This window comes from Erinaceus europaeus, unplaced genomic scaffold (assembly GCF_950295315.1).
Source record: "Erinaceus europaeus unplaced genomic scaffold, mEriEur2.1 scaffold_780, whole genome shotgun sequence".
In the NCBI taxonomy this organism is placed as follows: domain Eukaryota; kingdom Metazoa; phylum Chordata; class Mammalia; order Eulipotyphla; family Erinaceidae; genus Erinaceus; species Erinaceus europaeus.
The window spans coordinates 5,159-25,884 of NW_026648195.1; the positions used below are offsets into that span (position 1 = coordinate 5,159).

Consider the following 20,726-nt stretch of genomic DNA (forward strand, 5'->3'; position numbering starts at 1 on the left):
ACACGTGAGAGAAGTGAGTGGCGGTGGAGACTGAGCAGACGGGGAGTGAATTCAGAGGCTTAAGAAGGGTGAAGGTTGCGGTCTGGGAGATGGCAGAGTGGCTAAAGCACTGGACTCTCAAGCATGAGGTCTCAAGTTCAATTCCCAGCAGCACATGCACCAAAATACCTGGCTCTTTCTTCTTCTCCTATCCTTCAAATAAATAAATAAATAAATAAATAAAGGTGAAGGTTAGGCTGGCAGGTGGCCCACCCATAGAATGTGCATATTGCCCTGTACAGAAGCCCCAGATTCAAGTGCTGGATCACCACAGGGAAATGCCTGCCAGAGATAGTAGTGGGGTGGCACTGTGGCGTCTCTTCTCTCTCTGCCTCTATCTCCTTCTTTATCTCTCACCTCCTAGGAAGGAAAAAATGGCCAATGGACATGGTGTGGTTTGGTCAGTATAGAGCCTCAGCTGTAGCCCTGGTAGCAAAACACAAACAGGGAAGAGGAGGTTTAAACTTAGGAGAATTACTTTTTAGAAAAAGTTAGGAGAATTACTATTAGACTAATGACTCCCAGGAAGCAACAGGTCCTTAGTCATCTAAATCTGTAATATTAGGGTGGGGTAAATAGCATAATGGTTATGCAAAGAGACATTCACGCCTGAGGCTCCAAACTCCCAGGTTCAATCCCCTGTACCACCATAAGCCAGAGCTGAGCAGTGCTCTGTTAAAAAAAATAAATAAAATAATTGAAATACTCAGATCACTTGCTTTATATTTTTTTGTTTGTTTTTACCAGAGCACTACTGAGGTCTGTTCTATGGTGGAGGTGGAGGGATGGGGTTTGAATCTGGAACTTTGGAGCCTCAGGTATGAGAGTCTCTGTATAACCATTGTGCTATCTACCCCCACCCTTACATTGGTTTTTGAAGGCTGCCTTAACAAGGCAACCCGAATAACTGGGAGAGAAATGTATTTCCTCACAGCTCTGGAGACCACAAGTTGAAAATCAAAGTGTCAGCAGGAGCCAAATGCTCTCTCTCTTGCTCTCTCTCTCTCTTTTAAGGCTCCCTGGGATGGTATTTCTTGGCCTCCTTTAGCTTCTGGGAGTTGTCAGCAATCCTTGGCTTAGAGCCATATCACTTGTTTCTGTCTCTGTCTTCATGTGACCTTCTCCCTTGTGTACTTGTCTCCGAATCTTCTTCTTTCAAAGGAATATTAATCGCTGGGTGAGAACCTTCCTTCGTCCAGCATGACCACAACTTCATTTGACTCCATCAATAAATGCTCTATTTCCAAACAACTTTTCAGTCACAGGTGCAGCCAGACATAAAATTGGGGGAGGATGTTATTCACTCCAGCGTTTATTGAGATATGAGAAAAGGTCAATGCATTTTTTTTTAATATTCGTAAGATTAAACAAAAACCTAAGGCCTGGCAGTGGTACACCTGGTTGAGCACACACATCACTGTGCTCAGAGAGCCAGGTTCAAGCCCCTGGCCCTCCACTTGCAGGAAGGAAGCTTCACCAGTGGCGGAGCAGTGTTGTAGGTGTCTCTGTTTCTCTCTCCCTCCCTATCTACCCCCTCTCAATTTGATTTTTTCTTTATTGGGGAGATTAATGGTTTATAGTTGATATAGTAAAATGCAATAGTTGCTCCATGTGTAACATTTCTCAGTTTTCCACATAACACTCTAACCCTCCCAGGTCCTCCTCCCCATCATGCTCCAGGACCTGAACCCTCCTCCCCCACTCCCCCAGAGTCCTGCACTTTGGTGGAATATGCCACCTTTCTCAGTTTATGTCTGTCTTATCAAATAAAAGAAAGAGAAAGAAGGAAAGAAAGGAGGGGGGAAGGGAAGGGAAGAGAAAGAATGGGAAGGGGAAAGAAGAGAAGAGAGGAGAGGAGAGGAGAGGAGAGGAGAGGAGAGGAGAGGAGAGGAGAGGAGAGAAGAGAAGAGAAGAGGAGAGGAGAGAAGGAATGGGAAGGGAAGGAAAGGGAATGGGAAAAAATGGCCACCAGGAGTGGTGGAACCATCAGCCCTGAGCACCAGCTGTAACCCTAGTGGCAATAAAACAAATGAAAATCAATCCTAAAATAGCAGATCTTTACAGTCTCACATGTGTATTTTTGCAGACTCCTCAAAGCTCTGGTGCTGTCTCCAACGTCCCCTTATGACAGATGAGGAAAGGGAGGTTAAGTCAGCATAAGTAACTGAATGACTGCAGCAAAATGAGAGCTCAGCTGAGCGAGCACTGATCACAGGCACTCTGATTTCGAGGCCACTTTTAACTCTTAGCTCTACCACTTGCCTTTAAGCCTAAGTTAATCAGAAAAGCAAATCTTGGTCAGTTAGTTCTGTGTCTCAGAAATGACCACTTCCTGCCAACCTTCTTAGCTAATCCCTCCCTCCCCCCCTTTTTTTTCTTCTATGTACAGCTTTTTCTAGTCAAGAATGTTGACAGCTCCAGGCTGACAGCCCACTGTGTGGGAGAGGCAGCCTACTGTTCGGTCCATTTCGGTTGCAAACTGTACCACTCCCTTTCCGGTAACTTCAGGGTTTGGCCTTCTTGCACTAGGTTCACAGTGCTCAGTTCATGGAGTTCTCGGATTTGGAGAACCAGGATGACTACGACTACTACAGCACAGAGGCTGGCTGCATCCACACCCGGGACCAGCTCGGAGTCCATGTCATGTATGACAAAGCGCTGAGTGATCTGAAGCGACTGGAGGTGGAGCTGCTGCTGGTGGCCAGCCATTACATCGAAAAGGAAAGAGGTCGGAAGTCAGCTTTAAAAAAGAAATAAATACACCAAGCAGCCAAGCAAACAGAAAGCACTCAGGACTACACTTAACATCTCCCGCTCCAGTGTGTGTGTGTGTGTGTGTCTCTGTGTGTGTGTCTCTGTGTGTCTCTGTGTGTGTCTGTGTGTGTGTGTCTGTGTGTGTCTCTGTGTGTGTCTGTGTGTCTGTGTCTGTCTGTGTCTCTGTGTGTGTCTGTGTGTCTGTGTGTGTCTCTGTGTGTGTCTGTGTGTGTCTGTGTCTCTGTGTGTGTGTGTGTGTGTCTGTGTGTGTCTCTGTGTGTCTGTGTGTGTGTCTGTGTCTGTCTGTGTCTCTGTGTGTGTCTGTGTGTCTGTGTGTCTCTCTGTGTGTGTGTGTCTGTGTGTGTCTGTGTGTGTGTCTGTGTGTGTGTCTGTGTGTGTCTGTGTGTGTCTGTGTGTGTCTGTGTGTGTCTCTGTGTCTGTGTGTGTCTGTGTGTGTGTGTGTGTGTCTGTATGTGTGTGTATGTAGCTGAGAACTCAGTAGGTGGATATGCCATCCCGACTCACACCCATTTTAGAAAAGATGTGGTTCAGGAGTCGGGCGGTAGCACAGCGGGTTAAGTGCACGTGGCGCAAAGCGCAGGGACGGGCGTAATGATCCTGGTTGGAGCCCCCGGCTCCCCACCTGCAGGGGCGTCGCCTCACAGGTGGTGAAGCAGGTCTGCAGGTGTCTTTCTCTCCCCGTCTTCCCCCTCTCTCTCCATTTCTCTCTATCCTATCTAACAACAATGATATCAATAACAACAATAACTACAACAACAATGAACAAAAACCATAGTTCTGTTCTCTGCTGAAGTCCCTCTTCCATGGGAAACTATGATCACTCCTGCATGGCTGGGTCACAGTTCTTAGTTCAGGCTGGTTGCGCTGTAGCTTTTCTGCATAGCCCAGAAGCATCCTCAGAGAAACAAGTAAGCAAGTGAAACTGATGAGGTGTTTTCCTTTTCTTTTCCTTTTTCTTTTTCTTTCTTTCTTGCTTTTTTCTTTCTTTCTTTCTTTCTTTTTTTTTTTTTTTTTTTTGGCAAGGGACAAGGTGCTTGACCTGACCTGGAACTGCAGTCTGAAGCAAAGGCATCCCTGGATTCCTAATGGAAAGGCTCCAGGATGCAAAAAGGTCCAAGAAGAAAATGCTAGACAAGCCCCTAAAGGAGAAACCATTTCTCAGAGTAATCAGATAGCCCAGAATGCAGATTCTCACTGCCCTGCAGCAACACTTAGATTTCTCTAATTTTAGGGACAGCTGAGGGAAGACTATTCCTTTTGGGATAATACAACAACATTAACATTGCATTTGGAAAGAGCTTCCAATTTCTAGACACATTAAAATAGCACAAGGGAATATCCAGCAAGGATTAGTGATGTGGTGTAATATATATAGACTTTACTGAATTCATTTCATATCGCCATAGCACAAAGCTTGAAGGATGTTTTACAAATAGCCTTTTCGATCACCGACTTAGTTGAACAGTAGATTGAACTCCCTGTCCTCCTTGCCACAGACACTGGGACGTGGATCATGACACACAGAGGTGGCAGCCAGTGTGCCAGGGCATTTAGGCTCAGCTAACTTTGATCTTTCTTGGTTACGCCAACCCCACTTAGCTTCCGAGATCGGGTGTGTTCAGGGTGGTCTGGCCATTTTTTTTTCTTTGGTTATTCCACAGACTGATGCATCAGTTTTTTTTAAAAAAATATTTTTATTTATTTTATTATTGGATAGAGACAGAGAAATTGAGATGGAGAGTGAAAGAGATAGAGAGACATCTGCAGACCTATTACAACGCTCTTGACGCTTTCCCCCTGCAGATGGGGACCAGGGGCTTGAACCTAGGCCATTGCGCACTGCGATGTGTGTACTTAACCAGGTGCACCACCATCTGGACCCTCAGTTTTGTCATCATGTTACCATGTCGCTATTCCCAGGTGCTAAAAAATTGAATTTATTTAAACATTCACCAGTCCTCATTTAGTCGGGGGAGTTTCTTTCAATGAAGCTACTAAGTGTACAGTCATCCATTGGGAAATGATCTCCCAACCTCTGCTAGAGAAACCCCTCATCAGCGGTGCACCTGGTTAAGCACACATAGTACCAAGCACAAGGCCCATGCAAGGATCCAGGTTCAAGCCCTGGCCCCCCACCTATGGGGGAAGCTTCACAAGCAGCAAAGCAGGTCTGCAGGTGTCTTTCTCTCTCCCTCTCTGTCTTACCCTCCTCTCTCAATTTCTTTCTGTTCTATTCAATAAAATGGAAAAAAAAAAAGGCCTCCAGGAGCAGTGGATTCATAGTGTCAGCACTGAACCCCAGTGATAAACCTGGAGGCAGAGAGAGAGAGAAATTCCTAATCAGAATCTTTCTTTAATCAAGGACCTATCACACACTTGACAAATTTTTAATCTCAAACTTTAATACTTGAATACCAATTAGTTTTTACTGTTTTATTTTTCAATAGATCACTTAAAATTTGTAAGCTATAGTAATGCTGATACTGGAAACCTACACTGATCTAATGAGAGCATCTCTGAGCTGAATAGTGACAGTGATCGCTCTTCTTGCTTAAATTATTAACATAACTAAGGACTATTTTAGAAACTTCTCTTAAAAGTTTAACTTGGCTAGTGAGCAAGCCAGGCTCTCGTTAAGCCAGGTTTGTTATTAAAAAAATACTAAAAAAAAACAACTAGGGATCTGTTTTGAAAGAAGAAATATATGATTTCCATCTAAATTACAGGTTTTGAGAACATTTTGTTAAAGATGTTGGTAACTGAATTTTGGTTATATCCCTGAAACTTGGTCTTTAAAGCTAGAATTAAAAATTGAAAACAAAGACTCTTGGCATCTAGTCTTTGCCCAGAACTTTGGCTGATTGTTGGGAATCCCAGTGGTGACTTAATGTTTTTGTTCATGAGATGCAGCTGATATTTCTACCATTGCATTTTTTTTTAAGTTGCCACCAGGCTTATCACTGGAATAATGCCTGTATAACAGCTCCTTTTGAGAGAGAGAGAGAGAGAGAGAGAGAGAAGGAGAGTGAAGGGAGTGGATCATGGTGCACCTGGTTGAGTGCACATGTTACAATGTACAGGGACCTGAGTTGGAGCCCCGTCCCCACCTGCAGAAGGAAAGCTTTGTGAGCGGTGAAGCAGGACTGCAGGTGTCTCTCGGTCTCTCTCCCTCTACTATCTCCCCCTTCCCTCTCGATTTCTGACTGTCTGTGTCCAATAAATAAATAAAGATAGTAATAAAAAATTAAAGAAGAGAGAGGAGACTGGTTACATAAACATAGTGTATATGCAGAAAGACATCATGCGTGAGGCACCAAATGTTCCAGGTTCAAGCCCCAGTCAGTCCCACCAGAAGCCAGAGGTTAGCCTTGCTACTCTGGCAAAAGAGAGAGAGAGAGAGAGGCAGGGAAAGAAAGACTCCTGTAGCTTTGTTTCACTTCTTGTGAAGCTTCCTCTCTGCAGCTAGGGGCCAGGCACTTGCACCCAGGCTCCTGTTGCCTGGTGAGTGAGGTGTGTGCTCTGCAGGGTGTGCCACAGCCCAACCTCACTGGGTAGCATTTCTTTCTTTTTTTTTTTAAATATTTATATTTATTTTTCCACTTTTGTTGCCCTTGTTGTAACATTTCTATTGTTGTAGTTACTATTGATGTTGATGTCGTCGTTGTTAAGACAGAGAGAAATGGAGAGAGGAGGGGAAGACAGAGGGGGAGAGAAAGACAGACACCTGCAGACCTGCTTCACCGCCTGTGAAGTGACTCCCCTGCTGCAGGTGGGGAGCCGGGGGCTTGAACCGGAATCCTTATGTCGGTCCTTGCTCTTTGCGCCACATACGCTTAACCCGCTGTGCTGCCGCCAACTCCCACTAGGTAGCATTTCTAATAGTAACATCTTCTTGAAGAGTACTGTCTCCTCAGGGCCAGCGGTGGTGCACCTGGTTAAGTGCACATATCACCATGTACAAGGATTCGGGGTTGAGGCCCCACTCCACCTACAGGGAGGATACTTCATGAGCAAGTCTGCAGGTATCTGTCTTTCTCTCTTCCTCTCTATCACCTCCTCTCTCAGTTTCTCTCTGTCCTGTCCAATAAAAAGGAAAAAATGACCACCAGGGGCAGTGGATTTGTAGTGCCAGTACCGAGCCCCAGCAATAACTCTGGAGGCAATAAACAAACAAACAAATATATAAATAAGTGGAATTACTGTCTCTAATCACCTCCATTCCCTTTGCCCCCAGGTCACAGAGAGGGTGGCGAGTCACATGCTGGCCAGGTCTGGGGATGGGCCCACGCAGGTGTGGACAGATTGGCTGTGCTGTGTGACATGTGGACCTGGGAAGCAGCTCTTCTAGAAAGCAAATGCCGGGTAAGTGATTTTAGCCTAGGAAACAAAACATCTCTAAGCATTTCTTACACAGCCTTGTTGTTATTTTAAAAAGACCCCGAAGATCTTGTCAGGCAGCTCCCAACAAAATGAGTGATTACTTCATTTAAGTCTTCTCAGCTAACTGTTAGGATGCAAGTAATACATTTTACTTTCTTTGCTGTTAGAAAAAAAAAGTTGAAGGGTATTATTTTGTCTTACAGGTGTGGTTTGTCTAAAGGCTGTATGATCTAGTGTACTTGTGGTATACACTTTACATAGTACATATGAAATGTGTCTAGTACTTGGTGGTACAGGGACCCATGCAAGGGTCTGGGTTTGAGCCCCTGGTGACTAGGAAGGAGAAACAAACTTCAGAGCATCTTTTAGAGGTGAATGTGGCAGGATCTGAAAACTGGTTATTGATTTACTGTCGAACTGTGAAACATTAATTCCTCAATAAAGAAATTTTAAGAAAGAAAGAAAGAAAACTGGTTATTGGAATGAGAAAATACGGGTGGGATTAAAATGGCCTCCTCAAGGGCTGGGAGCAGGTTCTTAGTGAAACAACGCAGGAAGGGAAGGTAGATTAGAAAATAAAATAATACTCTACTCGGTCTAGGACACAAGGCATTGGTGGAGGGTTTGCTGAAACACAGTTTCAAGGTGTTTTTTTTGAAACTGGAGGTTAGAAGCTCAGAATCTGGTATAAATGAGAAAGCTGAACCATAGAAATAAACCAAAATTACTTGGAAAAAGCCAAGACAGATAAAATGGGTCCCTATGTAATATAATTAAGGCATTCACAGAAGAAGAATCGGAGAGGAACTAGAAGGAATAGCCATAGAGACCGGGTGGTGGTGGGGGGGAGCTCGTGCAAGCGCGAGCAGGGTGGCAGCATACTGGGTTAAGTGCACATAGTGCGTGCAAAGGTCCAGGTTCAAGGCCCTGGCTCCCCACCTGCAGGGCAGGGTGGTGGCTTCGCAAGCAGTGAAGAAGGTCTGCAGGTGTCTATCTTTCTCTTCCCCTCCTCTCAGTTTTCTCTGTCCTATCCAACAACAACAAAACAAAACCAAACAAAAAGAAAAAAATGGCCACCAGGAGCAATAGATTTGTAGTGCAGACACTGAGCCTCAGCGATAACCCTGGAGGCAAATTCAGAGAGGGAGAGGGAGAGGGAGAGGGAGAGGGAGGGAGGGAAGGAGGGAGGGAGGGAGAGAGAGAGAGAGAGAGAGAGAGAGAGAGAGAGAGAGAGAGAGAGAATCTTGTGAAAGCCAGCAAAAAGCATTTGCACGAGGAGAAAGTGATTTCCGATTTGGAATGCAGTGAAGAACCAGGAAAGATGGCTCCTGAAAGCCCAAGCAGCATGGCTGTCGTCAGGTTTGCCAGCGTCGTGGGATTCTCTTAGAGTGTGGATGGAAGCCAGGCTACAGTGCACTGGGATGTGGTAAGAGGGTGGGGAAGTAGGCATGTTTGCTTTGAATTGTTTTTCTAGTGATCTAGCTGGTCTACCGTTTCACTTACTCTCAGCCTTGTCCCTCAGACACAGAGATGTAGGTCACCTAATTTTTTTTAAGCCAACTGAATGAACTCAAAAGGTGCCAAGAAGCACTAAGTGTTGAAAACTGTACCTTTATGAAGAGATAAGAGACCTCTGGAAAGTGTGCTCTCACCACCTGCATCTGCCAAGGAGAAGTTCACTTAGATCAACTGAGTAAGTAAGAGAGTCAGTCATAGTGTCACAGTGGGAAAGGCTGTGGTGAGTGTAACTAAGACAGAACGCCCGTTTCAACAAATTCATTGATCCAGACATGAGTTGAAACAGCCACCTTTGGGGCCAGGAGGTGGAGCACCCAACAGAGTGAACTCATTGCCATGTTCAAAGACCCAGGTTTGAGCCCCAGTCCCCAGCTGCAAGGCTGAGGCTTTACAAGTGGCCAAGAGGTACTGCCGCTGTCTCTCATTCCCTTTCCCTCTCTGTCTGTCTGTCTTCGCTCTCTGTATCTCTGCCTCTATCCAAAGTCATTAGATTAAATTAAAAAGTAAATTAAAAAAAAAGCCACCTTTTCCTCTCTTCTCACTCACCTCTTCCTCACACTGTATTTTCTAGTTCTCTAATGAAAGCTTCAGGCAGGATTCAGTGGCAGTATAAGAATAGGGCGGGGAGGACTGGAAGATAAGCCCATTCCCCCACCATTGGGCCTAGGCTTGTGCTAAGGGAGTGGGCTGTCCATTGGTTTGATCTACACAGACAGAATTATTCTAATAGAAACAGTTGTTTAACAGATTGCCCCCTTTCTATCTTGAGATTCCCAATGGAAGCAAACCTCCATGTGAAAACTGCCAAGTATCTTCTTCCTCTCCTCCTCTTCCTCCTCCTCCTGATCCTGCTCCTCCTCCTCTTCTTTCTTTTTGTTATCACTGAGACTCTGTGCCTACACTATGAATCCACTGCTCCTGCCGGCCATTTTTTACTGGATAGGACAGGGAGAAATTGAGAGGGGAGGGGAAGACAGACAGGGAGAGAGGTAGAGGGACACCTGCAGACCTGCTTCACCATTTGTGAAACATCCTCCCTGCAGGTGGGAAGCTGAGGGCTCACGCTGGGATCCTTGCCCGACCCACAAGGATGGCTATCAGAGTCAGAAATTCCTGTTTTTTTTTTCTTTTTTGTTGCCCTTGTTTTTTTATTGTTGTAGTTATTATTGATGTCATCATTGTTAGATAGGACAGAAAGAAATGGAAAGAGGAGGGGAAAACAGGGGGAGAGAAAGATAGACACCTGCAGACCTGCTTCACTGCCTGCAGGTGGGGAGTCAGGGGCTGGAACCGGGATCCTTACCCTGGTCCTTGCACTTTGCGCCACATGCACTTAACCCGCTGCACTACCGCCCGGCTCCCAATCCATGTCTTTTTAATGGGCAAACTGCATTTTTGTCTACAATACAATAGTTTTCCTGTGCTGCTTCCGTTGCCAAGTTCCCTCAGCTGTCTGATTATTAGACGTTATATTGGAATCACTATAGAATTGAGGTTTAGCTATTTTCAGTCCTCAAAACAACCATATTATGTAGAAAGGCTCATAAATTTAGAGCTAGTGTGACTTTAGGTGGATTAAGAGAGTTTTAGGAAACACGGGCAGAAGCTGTAATGGCCCCAAAGTAACAATGCACCATCTACCAAGTCTGTCTATTGCCACGGGAGGATATAGCTTCAGGGAAACTGGAATCAGTGCTTGGGGCATGACAGATTTTCTTGTGTTATTCCTTTGAAAAGAAAAGGTGTTGTCCCAGACCCTGCAACAAGTTGTACTTTGCACTTTTATTTGACCTCCAATATATTTTAGAATAAAAAATTTTTAATTAAATCTATCAATAAGCTTGAGATTAAAAGAGCACAAGGGTAAGTTTCAGAGGATTAATTTTTGGGTATTTACCCATTTTTTTCCCCAGTATGTGATGCCCACTTTTTTTTTTCCTTTGAAGAGTTGGTCCTTGACACATACAAGGTGACATTTGACAGGCTAGGAAGATTTCTTAGACAAATACCAACCCAGAATTTAAATGAAAATGAACTATTGAACAAACATAATAAATAGAACCAGTGGAGAGGAAAGATCATGACCTTATATCTATTAGAAATAATTCATAATAAAACTTTGCAAAGACCTATTTGAGAGCTCTCTAAGGTTGAGGCCAAAGCTTGAACATGTCTTACCAATTTATAAAGAGAATCATATTCCCCTTCTCAACATCTAAAGCTGCCTGGTAAAATACTACACTCTCTGGGACATATTTATGCTAAGATGAATATCAGAAATGTGAATGACTAGGAAGTTACATTTAACTAGATGACCTGCATTTTTATTTGCAAATACAGACAAGCCTATTAATAAGAAAAGTAAACATACAAATTTAGCACCAATCTCAGCAATTCACTATCTCTGCAACTGGTTTGAAATCACCAGTAGAAACCTCTTAAGAACTTGCCCTGATAAATAACCAGACAATAGAGGCCCTGTCCACAAACAGGTCAAGGCAATGCTAATACTCTCAAGCAGCTCCTGGGATTGCTCTAGTTCAGCCCAGAAGATTCCAGTTAGTCTGGAATGAAAGAGGAGTGATTATAGTTTCCTGATCAACCCCCAGGCTATTTAGTGATGGCCGCCATTCTATTGCCTCCATCAATAGTTGCTACAGCGGTTCTGCTTTGTCAGTGGTGCTTTAGAAAACGGATCTTATTCTAGAGCCGAACTCTGTGGATGGGACATAGCAATTTAGATCAGTCTGCTTCTTTCTTCATTTCCCCCCAAGAGTGTGGAATCTGTGGAGTGCCCTGAGCTTTCAAAGAGAGATAGAGAGGGGGGTCAGGTGGTGGGTGGCACACCTGCTTAAGCACACAGAATACTAAGCTCTAGGACCCGTGCAAGGATCTGGGTTCCAGCCCTCACTGCCCGCCTGCAGCCGGAACACTTCATAAGCAGCAAAGCGGGTCTGCAGGTGTCTTTCTCTTTCACTCTCTGTCTCTTCTCCCCTCTCAGTTTCTCTCTGTCTATCCAATGAAAAAAGGGAGGGAGAAAGGCCACGAGGAGCAGTAGCGCCAGCACGGAGCCCCAGCAATAACCCTGGAGGCAGAGAGAGAGAGAGATGCAGAGACAGAGAGAAAACTGCAGCACTGCTCCACTCTATGAAGCTTCCCCCCTACAGGTGGGAACTGGGGACTTGAACCAGGCTCTTCAAACATGGACACGTTTATTCAGCATCATAATTATATAAAAAAGAAACTACATTAAAATACGTTATTAGAGTGCTTTACATTTTCCACAAAACAGAAACTAATATAACTTGTTACGCAACTCATCAGAAATACAATCCTCAAAGGTATTTTTCCCATTCCCAAGAGTATTGCCTAAAACATGTCTTCATAGCAGGTAGGTGCTGCCACATGTGTATGTGGTTGGGCCACAATCTTGTCATAGACCCGCAGCTTCCCAGTCACTTCTCTGTTTCTCCTCTCCTGCTCAATTTTGTTTCCTGCCAGTCAAAACCTCGCACTATTGGTCTAGCTACTGCTGCTGCCGGGAACACTGTAGCCCCCTTGGTGTCATGGTTTGGCAAAGTTTGGGCCTCTGTGACAACAGGGGCCAAAGTTTCTGCCTTTTGTGGGTTAGAGCAGAGCAGTGGCATAGCTGGTAGAACACACATGCTACCATGTAGCAAGGGATTTCTACTCTAATATAATTTCCAGGCTCTAAATTAAAATGACAGCTTGGGGAGTTGGCTGGCACAGCCAGTAGAGGATACATATTACCATGCAGTGAGGAGTTCAAGCCCCTGGTCCCCACATGCAGGGGGAAAGCTTCAAGAGCAGTGAAACAGGGCTGCAGGTGTCTCTGTCTCTCTCCCTGTCTGTCTCCCCCACCCTCTCAATTTCTCTCTCTCTATGTTTCTAGAAAGAAAGAAAGAAAGAAAGAAAGAAAGAAAGAAAGAGAAAAAAAAAGAAAAGAAGGAAGAAAAAAAAATGCCCACCAGGAGTGGTGGATTCATTGTGCAAGCATCAAGGCCCAAGCAATAAAAATTTTTAAGTCACAAAAAAAAAAGATTATTATTATAATTGCCAGTCATTGTTGAAAGAAATATGCTGAGACCTGACCCCCTACTTTCTCGGGCAATCAAAACAGACTGGAGGCAATGTGCTGAGAACAAACAGACCCTTCACCCACACAGGAACACTTACCCCTGTCTGCACCAGACATCTCCAACCAGAAACAGATCATAAATCCTATGACTCAGTCACGACCCTTCCCAGGCCAGACATAGTAGCAGGAATCTATATACAACAGCAGGTCCCGCTTCGGGATTCTAGCCCCCTGCCCCCGACTGGGCTCTCCATCATGCCCGGGGCTCCTTTCCCCCACCCCCTTTGGCTACAATATTAAACTTTTCTTTGTCTGCACTCCTGACTCTACTTGACTTACTTTGAGCCTGGTAATTCTAACATTTTGCTGCTAAAACTGGAGAGTAAATAAGGAGACAACCTCTCCCTCCAGGCTTTTAGTGTCCCGCTGTCCTAACAGTTGTAGCTCCCAGTGCCTCTAAATTGGCCTCCACTGCCACCACAAACTGGTGACAGGATGTGTCTGTGAAGAACGATTTTGTAGATGAATATATATGTATTGATATTTATTTATCCATTTTGTTGCCCTTGTAGTTTTTTTTTGTTATAGTTACTATTGATGTCATCATTGTTGGATAGGACAGAGAGAAATGGAGAGAGGAGAGGAAGACAGAGAGGGGGAGAGAAAGATAGACACCTGCAGACCTGCTTCACTGCCTGTGAAGCGTCTCCCCTGCAGGTGGGGAGCTGGGCTCGAACTGGAATCCTTACACCAGTCCTTTGCACTTTGCACCATGTGCGCTTAACCCACTGCGCTACTGCCCAACTCCCATGTATTAATTTTTTATTAGTGATTTAATAATGATTAAGAAGATGATAAGATAGCAGGGGTACCATCCCATACAGTTCTCATCACCAGAGTTCCGTGCCCTGTCCCCTCCTGGAAGTTCTCCTAGTCTTTATCCCTCTGGGAGTACAGACCAAAATTCTTTATGGGGTGCAGAAGGTGGAAAAGTCTGGCTTCTGTAATTGCTTCTCCACTGGACATGGATATTGGCAGGTCGATTGAACCATATCCCCCAGCCTGTTTCTATCTTTCTCTAGTGGGGCAGGCTCTGGAGAAGTGAGGTTCCAGGATACATTGGTGAGGTTGTCTGCCCAGGGAAGTCAGAGTGGCACCATAGTAGCTACTACAACTTGGTGGCTGAAAGACAGCCCAGCTATAAAGCAGGACAAATGGTTTGATAAACAGGAACCCATAGGTAGGACTAGAACACGTAAAGAGGGGTCTTCATGTGGGAAAAGTTAGGAAGTCTATTTTAGGTATGTTCCGAGGGGCCCATGACATTAGTAATTTTTGCCTGAGCCTGATAGCTATCATGCAGGTGGACTGAAAATAGGGTCTGGGAAGAAGGTGTCAGAACTGAGAATAGGGCTAGAAAGCTGGAGTAGGGCAGAAAGTAGCTCTCAAACATGAGGAAACTATATAAATACCATTAACTGTTTATTCTATCCATCTGCTTAGGGCCCATATATATTCCTATTTAGTGCAGGAGCCTGTGTAACCGCTGAGTCCCTGTCATCTGAGCTCACTTCCATGGTCACAGCCGGGAACATTCTAGGCTGCACTCATTTCCGGACAGTCTTCCCTGAGTGGCAGAGTAGGCTGACCCAGCCTCCCTTCAGAGAGTGGCACCGTCCCCACCACTGCTGCTCTACAGTGAGGGCGAGGTGCTGGAGTGTGGATTAATATAAAGCTAAAGCACTATGGAAGGCATTGTCTCATCAGAACATGTGATTTGTAGATATTATATTATTAAGTTTATAAATTCCTCCTTTTATCTGTTGAAAATAGAAGAGAGGACAGAAGCAAAACAAGTATTCTTTTAAAGAGACCGACCGACCGAGCAACCGACCAGAGCACTACTCACTGCTCAGCTCGGGCTTATGGTGGTACAATGGAGTGAACCTGGGACCTTAGAGCCTCAGGCTTGAAAATCTTTTGCAGAACTGTGATAGTGTCTCCAAACAAGTTGTCTTTCCTTTTCTTTCTTAGTTGTGTTGAACCCTCCTCAATCCTACCATGCTGCTTCCCACACCACACAGGTACCCAGAGGTTAAATTCTCTTCCCTTCCCTTCCCTTCCCTTCCCTTCCCTTCCCTTCCCTTCCCTTCCCTTCCCTTCCCTTCCCTTCCCTTCCCTTCCCTTCCCTTCCCTTCCCTTCCCTTCCCTTCCCTTCCCTTCCCTTCCCTTCCCTTCCCTTCCCTTCCCTTCCCTTCCCTTCCCTCCCTCCCCTCCCCTCCCCTCCCCTCCCCTCCCCTCCCCTCCCCTCCCCTCTCCTCTCCTCTCCTCTCCTCTCTTCTCCTCCCCTCCCCTTTCCTCTCTTCTTCTCCCTCCCCTCCCCTCCTCTTCCCCTCCCCTCCCCTCCCCTCCTCCTCTCCTCTCCCCTCCCATCCTCCTCTCTTCCCCCCCCTCCCACCCTCCTCTCTTCTCCCCCCCCCCTCCTCCTCCTCCTCCTCCTCCTCCTCCTCCTCCTCCTCCTCCTCCTCCTCTTCTTCTTCTTCTTCTTCTTCTTCTTCTTCTTCTTCTTCTTCTTCTTCTCTCTCTCTCTCTCTCTCTCTCTCTCTCTCTCTCTCTCTCTCTCTCTGCTGGTGGACAGGACTTCCCAAAGCTGAGAGCACATTGGACTCTTCCCTGGACCCTCAGACTAACTCTACCATTACTGAACTCTCAACCTTATTGCAGCTTCTTGACAGTTACTTTGAAGCCTACCAGCACACACTGGACCCAGAGGAGAGGTTTGCCTTAGCACAAGTGATCACAGACATCATGCACCGACGCCCAAGGTTTGACCTGAGCCACTCATATTTCATCAAGGCCTATCAAGATGACTGCACCTGCCTGAAGCTTCACCTGCAGCTGGTGCAGGGCATCCTCAACCGGCAGGTGAGTACAGGTGGGTCTCACATCATGGCAGGAGAAAAGAGGGTATAAACACAAACCAGAACTGCAGACTGCTTTCCCCTTTCATCAAGAGTCTGGACTCTGGTTTGGTAGAACACATGTAGCATGTGTTTTTTTGTGAATCATTTGCATTGTGGGATTCCTTGTATAGGGACAGTTTTTTTTTTCTTCTTCCTGAGCCTGACATCTGATATGCAGGTGGATCCAAGTTATTGTCTGGGGAGATGATGTCATGGCTGGCAGAAGGACAAGAAAGTTGGATCAGGGAAGAGAGAAGTTCCCTAATATGGGAAATGTGTATAAATATTGTTGACTGTAAGCCCCATCGATTTGATGTGATCTGGGGCCCATATTCAGCTTAGGAGCCTGTGTGACCTCTGCATCCCTGTAGATCTGAGCTCACATTCTGTGGTCATGAGTAGGAACATTCCAAGCTGTTCCAATATCAGGACCCATCTTCCTCAGTGTAGCATAGAGTATGTTGTCCATTCTCCCTTCGGAGGGTGGAACATTCTCTACCACTATTGATCCAAGTTGAGGGCAAGGTCCTATGGGGGCCCACAAAGGGGTCTATTTTATTGTTCTTGATAGAGATGGCCGGTAACAATGGAGAGAGGGATTAATTCGAAGTCTAGGCCCATCTTGTCTGTTTGGGAATCTCAGGACTCCCTGACTAGGGCCCCAGCGATGGGGTGGCCTGATGGTGACTAAAGAGTCATCATTAAAGTATGCCAGTCTCTTGCCCTTATTTAGCTTTTGCAGTCCTTGCTTTGATAAGGTTAGCTTGGGAGTGAGTGAGGGAAGTATAATAGGAAATAGGTGAGGAGGGTATCTAAGTCTAAGTAGACACTGTTTCATTTTGAACTTCATACTAACTCACTGCAGACTGTTGTGTACTTTTGCCTGGAATGTCAACCCTTCAGCCTCATTAGGTGAGACCTTTCCTTTCATAGGATTCTCTAATTCCATTCCAGGTGGTTCACTTCCTAACAAAGTTCCAAGGCCTAGATATAGACCAGGTCCCATGAGATAGGGCATATGTTCACATGTGTCCATAAATTAGGGCAGAATATACACCTGAAAGCATAGGAACAGTTTTTACATGGAGTTTGCAAATAAACTCCATCTGCAGATAGATAACCAGTTTTTATCAGATAATAGTGTGGCACTTGCAAAAGAACTAAATAGATTGTTTATTATTGGGGCTGGGTGGTGGTAAACTTGTTTATGCCCACACACACCTAGTACTCAGCACAAGGACCCAGGTTTGATCCCCGGGCTCCCCACATGCCTATTTATTCATTTATTTGCTTCCAGGGTTAAGCTTCCAGGGATGCTTCACAAGTGGTGAAGCAGGTCTGCAGGTATCTATCTTTCTCTCTCTCTCTCCCCTCAATTTCTCTTTGTCCTAGCCAATAAAGTGGAAAGAATGGGTCCCTAGTAGCAGTGGATACATAGTGCCAGCACTGAGCCCCCAAAATAACCCTGGAAGCAAACAAATAAATAAATAAATAAATGTTTATTATTTGTAATCATACATGGTCTTTGTTTTCCTGAATTCAAATATTTACACTGAAGCAAATGGCCACAGTGTTTTCTCTGGGGGAAAGGGCAGTGGTAGGAAGGAAGCAAGGAAGAAGTGTCACAATACATTTACTTTGCACCTAGTTAGAATGGTTCCCATGTGCTTGGCCATTTGACAGGAAGTTGGCTCGTGTCTCTTAACATCGATCTTACTGCCTTCACTTTCTTTGGCTGGCCTTTGGCTCAGATGAGGAGACCTGAGCCTCCACAGAATTGTGTCTGAGGGAAAATGAGTCAGATCACGAAGCAATGTGACAGACTAACAGTGTTCTCGTGCCAAGGCTCATAACTCGCTTCTATGGGAAAGTTCAGATTTTCTAATTTTAGCTTCTATGCTACATTTCTAGATGGAATGTCAGCGGGAGTATGTCCAGAGGCTCTGGCGAGAAGGCTTTACAGATGACACCAATACATTTGGGCTTCCACTGAACATAATTTACAAGCAACCTATTTCCATCAACAACAGCTTGTAAGTTGGTGTTGTCAGCAGATAATTTGCACTTAGTCTTTTAGATAAATTAAAGTCATGGTCTTAAGCCTAAATACAATCCCCTAATCACCTCTCAAGTACTTGAGAGTAGTAAGTATAACAGCCACAAAAGAAGAGCTTTCTGGGAGTCGGGCGGTAGCGCAGCGGGTTAAGCGCAGGTGGCAAAGTACAAGGACCGGCATAAGGATCCCGGTTCAAGCCCCCAGCTCCGCACCTGCAGGGGGGTCGCTTCACAGGCAATGAAGCAGGTCTGCAGGTGTCTGTCTTTCTCTCCCCCTCTCTGTCTTCCCCTCCTCTCTCCATTTCTCTCTGTCCTGTCTAACAATGATGACATCAATAACAACAACAATAATAACTACAACAACAATAAAAAAACAAGGGCAACAAAAGGGAAAATAAATAAATATAAAAAATTTTTTTAAAAAAGAAGGGCTTCCTTGCACACTTTCTTTTTTTAAACTAACTGACTTACTTAGCAAGATAAAGATGGAGAGAGAGAGAGAGAGAGAGAGGGGAGTCATGGCACCAAAGATTCCTTCAGTGCTGTGAGGGCCGGGCTTGAACCTGAATCACACACCTGGCAATGCAAACACTATCCAAGTGAAATATTTCACCGGCCCTTCCTTACACACCCAGGGTCTCTTAGTGCCTGTTTCCTTTGTCGACAATAGAAAGTAGCAGACAATGATTTGAATTTCTGCTACTGGTTGCAGAATCATCATTCCCTAAAAAATAGCAATGGCTCTTGACATGCTGTCAATGAATTTAGTCAGAGGTGTCACGCAAGCAGACACTTGAAGCTTGCGTGTGCTCATAAGTTTCTCCCAAAGAAGTTTCCTTATTCTGTTCAGCATCACCAGAAAGCCTTCTGCAGCTTCATTTGAAGAATGAATGCCCTGCCCACTTTAAGGAAACAATTAAATTTTCTTGTTTTAAGTTAATTTAACTCCCCCATTCTCTTCCAGCTTTGGGGTGGGATGGGATGGGGTGGTGGAGTTGGGTAGAAAGGGAACCTACGAGTCGATGACATGCCCCTGTTGGTCTGTGTGGCTTCAGATCTCAGTCTTTCTCCTGCCTCCAAATGGAGAGATTTCCCAGCTCCTTGTAGAAGTCGACATGCTCCTGTTGAGCTCCTCTCTGTACCAGGCAGTTTGCTGGGAGAGGACACAGATGTGAACCACCAGGCATGGCCCCGTGCTTCTGTGATGGGTGCATTCCAGCAGACTTTAAATTAGAAAAGGTCACAGTGGGCTGTGATGTCATTCAGGGGCCCAACATAACGCCATGGGGTTTCTTTTTGTGCTCTCTCTCTCTTTAAATTGACACAACAGTTATTATAGGGGCTCAGTGCCTGCACAGTACCACAGCTCATGGTGGCTATGTCCTCTCCTTCTCTAACACACACACACACACACACACACACACACACACACTCTCTCTCTCTCTCTCTCTCTCTCTCTTGTTTCTTCTTCTTCTTTTTTTTCCGATAGAGACAGAAATTGAGAGGGAACAGGGAAGATAGAGAGGGAAAGGGGACAGGTGGTGTCACACCTGGTTGATTGCATGTTATAATGTGCAAGGACCCCAGTTTAAGCCCCGTCCCCACCTGCCGGGGGAAAAGCTTTACGAGTGGAAGCATGTTGAAGCAGTGTTGCAGGTGTCTCTGTCTCCCCCTTTCCTCTCAATTTCTGGCTGTCTCTAGCCAATAAATAAATAAATAAATATAGTAAAAAATCTCAAAGAGAGAGAGGGAAAGAGACAGAGAGACACCTGTAGCACTGCTTTACCATTTATGAAGCTTCCCTCCTTCAGGTGGGGACTGGGGGCTTGAACTCAGCTGCTGTGCACTGTAATATGTCCGCTCTGTTGAGTGTGTCAGCATTCAGCCTCCTCTGTTATTTTGATTAAAAATTTAATAATGGTTTACAAGATTATAAGATTATAAGGGGTACACAGCCATCACCAAAGTCTGTGACAGCCAACACCTCAATAATAGCCATCATAGTTCTCACAAAGTCTTAGAGACATTTTTATTTTACTATTATTGATAGAGCACTATTCAGTTCTGGCTTATTGTGGTGCAGGGGATTGAACCTGGGACTTTGGAGCCTCAGGCATGAGAGTCCCTTTGCATAACCATTATAAGAAACTCTCCATTTTTACCTCATCCATTTTTTTTACAGTCCACGTTTCAATGTTCCATGTTTCACACATGAACGAAACCATCTTCTTGTTATCTTTCACTTCCTTCCTTAACTCTGCTAGACATAATCACCTTCAACTCCAACCACTTTGTCACAAAGAATACAATAATACTGCTGTAAATTGCAGAGTAATATTCCGTCGAATGAATGCCCATCCCCCTTTTCATCCAGTCTTCTGTTGATGACATGACATGGGATTTCATCGAATGAATGTCCCCCCCCCCACCCTTTTTAATCCAGTCTTCTGTTGATGGCATGACATGGGATTTCATCGAATGAATGCCCATCCCCCCCTTTTATCCAGTCTTCTGTTGATGGCATGACATGGGATTTCATAGAATGAATGCCCACCCCCCCCTTTTATCCAGTCTTCTGTTGATGACATGACATGAGATTTCATAGTTGAAGATGTAGCTTCATCTCTTGAGGAAAACCCTGGGAGTACCAGGCACAAGACTGTTTTCCTCCACAGACCTGATTTCTTCACTGTTATAAACTGGAGACACCAGCTGTGCATGTGCATCTTACTATGGCCAGAATTTAGAGCTTGAGAAATGGTTTTTGGCGAACACTCTGGGGCAATTGGGATATAAAAACTTGTCAGAAGACTTTCAACTGTAAAAGTTATTTTCTTGATAAGATTCAGCCTTAGGGTTGCATTTTTTTAATATCTAAATTGGGTCAATTTAAAGAA

At 45.0% G+C, this 20,726-nt stretch overlaps 1 protein-coding gene across 1 annotated transcript in view; it reads left to right on the forward strand.

Moving 5' to 3' along the window:
* Window positions 1-2,568: 2,568 nt before the first annotated feature.
* The window catches only part of CCDC162 (uncharacterized), a gene marked incomplete at both ends in the record, with an annotated part of 52,955 nt that continues 34,797 nt past the window's right edge, over window positions 2,569-20,726 (forward strand). The window contains 4 exons of the mRNA XM_060184822.1: window positions 2,569-2,767; window positions 7,049-7,176; window positions 15,536-15,736; window positions 17,686-17,807. Of these exons, the coding sequence (XP_060040805.1) occupies window positions 2,569-2,767; window positions 7,049-7,176; window positions 15,536-15,736; window positions 17,686-17,807 (650 nt within the window). The remainder of the gene's footprint in view (window positions 2,768-7,048; window positions 7,177-15,535; window positions 15,737-17,685; window positions 17,808-20,726) is intronic.